Genomic DNA, 8,286 nt, shown 5'->3' with positions numbered 1-8,286 from the left:
TCACAAGAATGGATTGTATTTGGTATGAATTCTTTAAACACAAAAATCCTACTAAGGATTGATCCCTTAAGGTGCAGTTAGCAATGGATAAGTAGATTATTGAAACAAAATTGATTCCATATTTCTATTTCAAAGTAGTATTATAATACAACCAGTCTCACCACACTGTAACTAGCTAATATCAAAGTTTTATGTATAACAAAAATTAATTAGTCACTAGAGCCTTGTTAGGAATTAGGGGAAGTAAAAGAAATTTATTTCTGATACCTAAATCAAAGCAAGTATGTAAAATAAAAAGTTTGAAAATAGTACAGTTGGAGGAGTTTAGGAGTTGGATGCAAATAGACTATGCAAGAAAGGGCAATATATACACTATAGCAAAAAGATATCTATGAAAGCAATAGGTTTTGATACCAAATATAAGGGAATTCTAAATAAATGTAGAAATAACAAGAAAAAAAATGTAGATGTGAAGATAAAAAATATTTCACAAATTTCAAGTGTCATATTTTACAACATAGATAAGAATGCACATCATACATTTTCAAGTAAAATATACGAGGGTAAATTTTAACAATAAAAAAATCATTCATAAAGACAACATATTTCAAGAAAATATCGCCTTTGATACAGTGCATGGCCACATTTATATGTATAGAAAAGACTATGGTCTGAATTTGGTATAACAAAGATATAGTAGAAATTTGCAGAGATGTATAGTTGGCTATGACCATTAGATAACTAGTTAGCTAAATAGTTATGAATAGTTGTACTCCACATGAACATTTTGTAAAGCTACTATTTTTTAAAAAGCATCTTCATGCTTCACGTGCAATGAAAGAAAGTCGTTAAAGATGAAGTGGAAGTTATCATAAGTGCGTAGTGTCATGTTATTTCAACTGTACAATGTCATTTTTTTAAAGTAAAGTTTGTGTGTGTACACACTATTGTCTAATGATATATTTGGTGACTCTTTTATTTACATCTTAAGAATACAATTTAAGAATATGAGAAATAATTTTAGAAAGATGATGTATGAGTTCATTTATAATATATTTATTTTACATAAAATCAACCATTTATTTATGTATAAGTCCACTAAAGTCTAATTTTAATGTGTAGAAACAAAATAAATCAACAAATAAATAGTTCTTAAGCTCATTTCATAAAAACAAAAGAAATCATAAATATAAATTCTTCAAACATGAAATTGTTACAAATCTTTGTTTCAAATGATCATAGTGTCAAATATACAATACAAATATTTTTCAAATATAATTGAAAAATTTGTATTTATTTCAAAACTTGATTAAAAAAAATATACTCGTTCAACATGTTAACTTAAATATAATATTCTATCGAGGAAATCATTGTTACATGGAGCGTGCTAGGAATATCTAGACATGACTAGGACGAATGTATTGAATGAAGTTGCTGAAATCCATTCTATCTTTGTTCTTCAGTTTGCAAATGCCGATAATTTACTCAGAATTAAGGGCAGAGCAGAAGAAAGCAGAGGGTTTGCGCGAGTTGGACGATATCCCAATGCCTGAAAATCCTTCACATTGTCCGTTGACGTTGGCAACACACACGCCGATCATATCTTTTAGGAGTTTGCTTTGCTGATTTTTAGGTTGAGATGCAAATTCTTCTATCGCCATCCACTGAAAATAAAACAAATTTAAGCCCCACTTAAACGATATTGAAGTTATCCAACTGAACGATGTTGAAATAATGTTTAAACACGTACCTTGGCTACTGAAATTTCGGTATCTTGGACAACAATATTAGAAGAAAGAGATCTCAACATACACACGAAGAGCAGATCGGATTTTCCGAAAGGGGCATTGTGACCATCCCTGCAGTTCAATCACAACTATTATAGAGCTAGATCAAACTTATCCTTCTTCGTACAAACTATGAAACAAGTTACAATTTTTTCTAATGATTAAAGTTTTGCTTACCTGAACCCAACCACTTGTACAAATTCTGTATTAATCTGTAAGAATACAAGAAAATACATAAATTATCAAAAAAAAATGTCGGAAATTATATTGAACATAAGGTAAAAATCCTGATTCAGAGGAAAAAGGTGAGGTAAGTGACATTTACCCCTGTTTCTTCCTGAACTTCTCTTACGGCCCCTTCCTTAATGCCTTCCCCCTATCAGAAACAAATTGCCGATAAGTACATTAGATATCGTCTTTTAATTTCATGTAAAAACTGCAGGGTCTTGAATTTAGTTTGATGTGGAAATTTAAACCTGATACCTGGTTAATTCTTCCTGTTGGCATCTTCCACAACCCGGAATCTTTGTAAGGGCCACACTTTTCTTGAACTACTAGAACCTATATTGCCATTGTCACGATAATTTATGTAAGGAAAAAAAAACCTCTTAAATCGAACAACCACTCAAAATAGTGAATGTCTTTTCACACTTCACAGTTACATTGCTACGGACAGGAGGAGAATATTAAGCAGAGTAACTACAATATATAAGAACTGGATTACATCTTTACCTCTCCGTCCTCGTTGAATACAAAAGCTGCAACTCCCGCTTGATGTGAAACATTATCAGGGACGGTGGGGGGAGTTTGAGGGATCCAATGCACTAACATCACATATGAAGGCTCTGCGTGGTGGTACCCAAATCCCACCTGTAATCCACCAATCAGTATTGAAGCCTAGCCAAATGGGTTGGAGGGAAAAAAACGTCGATGGTAGCAGCGATGTTTTGAAAAACTGACCTCAATCGCAACGGGTACTAGTTTCGCCTGTTCCTTGGGAACTTTAATCCACACCGCCTTCTTTCCCTATATACCCAACAAGTATGATGAATTGAGGGTACTATTTATTATTGTCTTGAGGGATATGTATTTAGAGTTAACAAAGCAGTAAGCACTGACCTGGCGTGCCCATTGAGAAAGTGATGCCTTCAGTGAAGCTGCAAAACGACAAGCATCGTTCTGCATATTCTCTATGTCAACAATTACACCATCATATCTGTCTTCATGGGCTTTGAGCACTTCACATATTTCGTTCAAAACTGTTTCAACATCATTAGTGGTAGCCGAAACCTCGTTCGTTGGGAATGCCATTGTGCAGTGTAAGCAGCGACCTGCCAAAAAATAGTTCAATACCTAGCACAATGAAATGAAAAGGAACCATAGTGGTGCAGGAAGAGATGCTAACCTTCTGAGTAGCTCTGTGAGCAAGATTGAATTTGGCTACTTCCTAACAGACTAAATTAAATTAGTAGTGCAATAGTAATATGTTGTAGAGGGGGGAAGTGTATATATATATATATATTATTGGCAACAATGAGAGGAGGTTTCTGGGATTTCAGACGAATTCTTCTGCGCTGTTAACAACCAACTACCGCTACCCTTCCTTACAACGTAAGCGTTACACAAACCAAAAAGGAAAACTGAAAACTTGTATGCAAAGCAACGACAAAGAGGGAAAAACTTACCTTAAAAAATTCTACGGACACGCAAATGATTTATTAGCTTTCTTCGTAAATTCGCAGAGGGGCTATCGAAACTTCTTGTTGATGAAGTAGTATGCTGCGCTAGGGACAAGTATGCTATCGAAACTTCTTGGTAATGAACAACTATGCTGCTACGTCTTAGTAATAATAATACAGAGAAGCGCGTGACCATCTCACAATAAAAAATTCAAAGGCTGAAAGCAAAGCAAATTCAGATTCTGATACACTGATTAATGAAGCAGTAAGCGTTTAACCCTGCCGCGCAGCTTCTTGGGACTCTCCCAGTTCGTTCCGCTCGCGACCTTCGTATTTTATTAACTTTCAATATACGACGACTATTTGTTCACGTTGACCTTTTTTAACAAAAATAAAAATAAATATTCTAAAAGAGATTTGAGGTTTCCTTGTCCCCATTTTTTTCCACTACACCATTCATTGTTGCTTCTTTTATCCCCAGATTTTCCCATTACATCATATCATCTATCTTTCATTTTTTCATTCGAAATTTCAATCCTAGTTGTCCTCACTTATATTTTTTGTTGAAAGATTTAATTTCTCTCACTAATGAAATGGAGCCATTAAATGAGAAAGACAAAATATATACACAAAATCTTGTTAATAGAAAAATATTCTAGAAGGAACAAAATAAAGTTAAAATAAAAAAATATTAAATATATGATCAAGTCGGTCTTGATTGTAGAATCATCTATATAATCTCTAATTTCAAAAGACTTCTATATATTCAGGCTTTTGTAATGATTTCAGGCATTAGGTATTAGTTGATGAAGATGATGAAGTGATCAAGAGGATGTGAATGTTGTAGAGTTTAGAGTATTTGTAATATTTATAATCAACGGATGTGTTGTAGCATGCTCAAGAGTTTTGGTAGGACTTTGTGTTTCCTTTAAACGACATCGATCATGTCCTTTTGTTTTGGTTTCTTCGCCATTGGAATTACAATCATAATTTTTCTTATACATCTTACAATCTCATAAAAACTCTTAAACATCTCACAAAGAAAAGATGATCTTACATACCGTATTACAATTTTCAAGTGACATGATTTATTTTTGTCATGCCCAAAGAATCTCGAGATTCCTTCCAGTTAGGGTGCCCATTTCCATTTGGCCCCATAAATACAACACATTATAATATTAAATCAATACAATTTATACTTGGATTCACTAGACATAAAACATGAAATCCCAACTTTAAGCATACTTTCCCATGGTGAATGAAACATACTCTTTGTTCCACAAGTGGTGTTAGCTAATTGAACACTCGCTAATATATAAGAAAAAAGTTGCAATCATACAAATAATAATATACTGCACTTATTTCTTATGTAATTCAACAAAATATTTTATCTTAAAGCATCAAATGATGCTCTCTCACCATCTATGGGTGGTCTAGCATAATATGTGAATTCTTTGTTTGAAATTTACTGCTTTAGTGTGTGTCTCCTCTCCAAGTGACTATACTTTAGGTGAAGCTTAGGATAGAGTGTCCAACAAAGTTTAACATCCGATTGTTTCCATGCAATACTTGTTCTAGAGTATTTATTTGTTTTCAGAAAGGGTCAACGCGAACAAATAGTCATAGCATATATGGAATGTCAATAAAATACGGAGAGTTGTAATCGAAACCTGTAGTTAGTTGTTACCCGCGCCGAAGCATTCGTCTGAAATCCCAGAAACTTTCTCTAGTTGTTGCCACGATTTTATATATATATATAAACTCTACCACATACTATTATTGCACTGGCGCTAATTTAATTCAATCTGTTTTGCACACGATTTGGAAATAGGAAGAAGCCAAATCCAATCCTGCTCGCAGGGGTACTCAGAAGCCAAATTCAATTTGCATCGCTAGTTATTGAACATTTTTTTGGCGGGTGGTGTTTACACTGCACAATGGCATTCCCAACAAACGAGGTTTCGGCTACCACTAATGATGTTGACACTGTTTTGTACGAAATATGTGAAGTGCTCAAAGCCCAGGAAGACAGATATAATGGTGTGGTTGTTGACATTGGGAATATGCAAAACGATGCTACTCGTTTTGCAGCTTCGCTCAGGGCATCACTTTCTCATTGGGCACGCCAGGTCAGTGTTTACTGCTTTGTTAACTCTAAATACAAATCTCTCAAGACATTAGTAAGTAATTCCTTCAATTCATAACACTTGTTGGATCAATGGGTATACAGGGAAAGAAGGGGGTGTGGATTAAAGTGCCCAAGGGCCAGGCGAAGCTAGTCCCCGTTGCGATTGAGGTCGGTTTTTCATAAATTCGCTAACTCCATTGATGTTTTTCTCACTCCAAGCCATTCGTTTATGCTTCAACAGTATTTGGTGAATTGCAGGTGGGATTTTGGTATCACCATGCTGAGCCTTCATATGTGATGTTAGTGTATTGGATCCCTCAATCTCCTCCTACCATCCCTGATAATGCCTCACATCAAGTGGGAATTGCAGCTTTTGTATTCAACGAGGAGGGACAGGTAATTGTAGTATTAGGTATATCCGAATGTAGCGCAGTTCTGCTTAATATTCTCCTCCGCTCCATAGCAATGTAACTGTGAAAAGATGTCGAGTATTTTAAGTGTTTGTTTGTGTTAAAAGGATTTGATTTTCTTAATCACTGGGAAAATGTATAATTAATATAATGACTACCCGTTAATGTTATTTTAATAGCGGTTGTGGGTCAATGGCTTGAAGTGATAAATACATAAATTATTATGACAATGGCAATGTAGGTTCTAGTAGTTCAGGAAAAGTGTGGACCTTACAAAGATTCTGGGTTGTGGAAGATGCCAACAGGAAGGATTAACCAGGTATCAGGGTGAAATTCAGTTATCAAACTAAATTTATGACTCTTCAATTTTTACATGAAATTACATGAAGCCCGCTAATATATTATGGGCAATTTGTTTCTGGTAGGGGGAAGGCATTAAGGAAGGGGCCATAAGAGAAGTTCACGAAGAAACAGGGGTAAACGTCACTTACCTAATGTCACTTACCTCATTTTTAACTTCTTTGCAATATAATTTTTTATAATCCAAACTATATTCTTGTGCTTTTACAGATTGATGCAGAATTCGTAGAAGTGGTTGGCTTCAGGTAAGCAAAACTTTCATTACACAAAGTTATACCTCGTTTCATAGTTGGTACAAAGAATGATAAGTTATAACTTCATGAACTGCAGGGATGGTCACAATGCCCCTTTCGGAAAATCGGATATGCTCTTCGTGTGTATGTTGAGATCCGTTTCTTCTAATATTGTGGTGCAAGATACCGAAATTTCTGCAGCCAAGGTACGCGTTTAAACATGCGGCGGTGATTCGATATTGTTAAGCTGGATAGTTTCAATATTCGTTTAAACTGGGGTTCAAATTAAATAACTTGTTTTTGTTTTTTTTAGTGGATGGCGATAGAAGAATTTGTATCTCAACCTAAAAATCAGCAAAGCAAACTTTTAAAAGATATGATCGGCGTGTGTGTTGCCAACGTCAACGGACGATGTAAAGGATTTTCAGGCATTGGGATATCGTCTAACTCGCGCAAACCCTCTGCATTCTACTGCAATGCCCTCTATTCTCAATAATTTATCGCCAAACCGAAGAACAAAGCTAGAATGGATGCCAGGCACTCACTTTAATACATCCATCCTAGTTAGGTCTAGAAATTGCTCGCACGTTGCATAAGGAGGTGCAATGATTACCTCAGAGAATATTATGTTTAACATGTTAAGAGAGAGATTTTTTTATTTATTTTTTTGTATTGTCTACATGTTTTGTACATACAATATTTTTATCAAAAGTTTGAGAAAAAATTGTATTATATATTTGTTTATATTTAATCCAATGAAAGATTTGTAACAATTTTAATTTTGAGGAATTTGTACACCATGATTTCTTTTGGTTGTATAAAATGAGCTTGGAAAGAGATTTTTGCTTGTTTATTTATTTCATTCCTACACATTGAAACTAATACTTGATGGATTTATATCACAAATTATGAGTGGTTGATCTTATGTAAAATGTATATATTGTATATATGGATCAAAGGAATTAAATGGTGGTTCTCTTCGAAGACCCTTTATTAATTAACTCTAGACAAAGTTGTAAAATTTTAGTCTTGGATTGTTGAGTGTTGATTCTTGAGATCCATGTATAGTAATCGCCCATGTAACGAATAGTGGTATTTATTTATTTATAATTACCTTCCATTACTTTATATTAAAAAAATCCCATTTCTAATTTGTTGGACAACATTAACATAACTATTTACAAACCTTTTATTCTATACCAGTGTATTAGACAAGTCATGCATATTTAGTTAAAATAATTATTGTAGAAAAACTATTTTGAATTATACTAAAGTATGTCAAAACCCCAAAAATAAAAAGTACGATTGACGTAATAGTCCACATGTCAATACCATACATCTATTTGTTAGCTATGTAACTACATATATAGGAGTGCATATACGATCACTTATATTTCTGGAAAATATTTCTAAATTCTCATTGTGAGTTGTTCTTTTGGTAGTTTCACTTGAGAATATATTGTTTAGTTGTGAAATCCAACAAGCACACCCTTTCAATTTCCCCAACCTTTAACATTCCCATATCTTTTGACTCTTTGTTGTAAATGAGAAGTTTTACGAAAAATTGATGAAGATAATATTTGAAGTTGATGAAACTTGATGTAATTGCTACGATCATTCAAGGAAAAAAAATAATTCACTTTTCTACGGACATAGCCACCTTTGATGAACCATGTAATTCATTGTCTT

At 34.0% G+C, this 8,286-nt stretch overlaps 3 protein-coding genes across 3 annotated transcripts; 1 reads left to right on the top strand and 2 right to left on the bottom strand.

Annotated features, from left to right (window-relative positions):
* Positions 1–1,227: 1,227 nt before the first annotated feature.
* On the bottom strand, positions 1,228–2,294 carry LOC131856622 (nudix hydrolase 2-like). Its single transcript, XM_059208469.1, has 5 exons — positions 2,271–2,294; positions 2,113–2,163; positions 1,965–1,999; positions 1,751–1,859; positions 1,228–1,664 (listed from the first exon to the last, which is right to left on the bottom strand). The coding sequence occupies exons 1-5, from the start codon at positions 2,292–2,294 to the stop codon at positions 1,482–1,484; spliced, it is 402 nt and encodes a 133-aa protein (XP_059064452.1). The 3' UTR covers positions 1,228–1,481.
* Positions 2,295–2,492: 198 nt separating this feature from the next.
* LOC131857166 (nudix hydrolase 8-like) lies at positions 2,493–3,266 on the bottom strand. The gene is made up of 4 exons (XM_059209339.1): positions 3,193–3,266; positions 2,907–3,118; positions 2,748–2,813; positions 2,493–2,657 (listed from the first exon to the last, which is right to left on the bottom strand). Exons 2-4 carry the CDS (start codon positions 3,096–3,098, stop codon positions 2,508–2,510), a joined length of 408 nt encoding a protein of 135 aa, XP_059065322.1. The 5' UTR covers positions 3,099–3,118; positions 3,193–3,266; the 3' UTR covers positions 2,493–2,507.
* Positions 3,267–5,254: 1,988 nt separating this feature from the next.
* On the top strand, positions 5,255–7,236 carry LOC131857091 (nudix hydrolase 8-like). Its single transcript, XM_059209156.1, has 8 exons — positions 5,255–5,595; positions 5,697–5,762; positions 5,853–5,990; positions 6,246–6,323; positions 6,430–6,480; positions 6,575–6,609; positions 6,695–6,803; positions 6,911–7,236. Exons 1-8 carry the CDS (start codon positions 5,404–5,406, stop codon positions 7,091–7,093), a joined length of 852 nt encoding a protein of 283 aa, XP_059065139.1. The 5' UTR covers positions 5,255–5,403; the 3' UTR covers positions 7,094–7,236.
* Positions 7,237–8,286: the final 1,050 nt, after the last annotated feature.

Source organism: Cryptomeria japonica, chromosome 7 (assembly GCF_030272615.1).
Source record: "Cryptomeria japonica chromosome 7, Sugi_1.0, whole genome shotgun sequence".
Classification (NCBI taxonomy): domain Eukaryota; kingdom Viridiplantae; phylum Streptophyta; class Pinopsida; order Cupressales; family Cupressaceae; genus Cryptomeria; species Cryptomeria japonica.
The sequence above is the reverse complement of the archived record's forward strand: the minus strand, read 5'-3'. Positions and strand labels throughout refer to the sequence as shown.

What these genes read in the sequence shown, in the direction of transcription:
- LOC131856622 (XM_059208469.1), bottom strand. Translation starts at nt 2,294, where the DNA reads ATGCCAACAGGAAGAATTAACCAG. An exon ending in CAACAGGAAGAATTAACCAG is followed by an intron (nt 2,164 to 2,270) that starts GTATCAGGTTTA and finishes TGTTTCTGATAG; the next exon opens with GGGGAAGGCATTAAGGAAGG. An exon ending in GTACAAGTGGTTGGGTTCAG is followed by an intron (nt 1,860 to 1,964) that starts GTAAGCAAAACT and finishes ATTGAACTGCAG; the next exon opens with GGATGGTCACAATGCCCCTT.
- LOC131857166 (XM_059209339.1), bottom strand. Translation starts at nt 3,098, where the DNA reads ATGGCATTCCCAACGAACGAGGTTTCGGCTACCACTAATGATGTTGAA. An exon ending in TTTCTCAATGGGCACGCCAG is followed by an intron (nt 2,814 to 2,906) that starts GTCAGTGCTTAC and finishes TTGGGTATATAG; the next exon opens with GGAAAGAAGGCGGTGTGGAT. An exon ending in TAGTACCCGTTGCGATTGAG is followed by an intron (nt 2,658 to 2,747) that starts GTCAGTTTTTCA and finishes GGTGGATTACAG; the next exon opens with GTGGGATTTGGGTACCACCA.
- LOC131857091 (XM_059209156.1), top strand. Translation starts at nt 5,404, where the DNA reads ATGGCATTCCCAACAAACGAGGTTTCGGCTACCACTAATGATGTTGAC. An exon ending in TAGTCCCCGTTGCGATTGAG is followed by an intron (nt 5,763 to 5,852) that starts GTCGGTTTTTCA and finishes GGTGAATTGCAG; the next exon opens with GTGGGATTTTGGTATCACCA. An exon ending in CCGAAATTTCTGCAGCCAAG is followed by an intron (nt 6,804 to 6,910) that starts GTACGCGTTTAA and finishes TGTTTTTTTTAG; the next exon opens with TGGATGGCGATAGAAGAATT.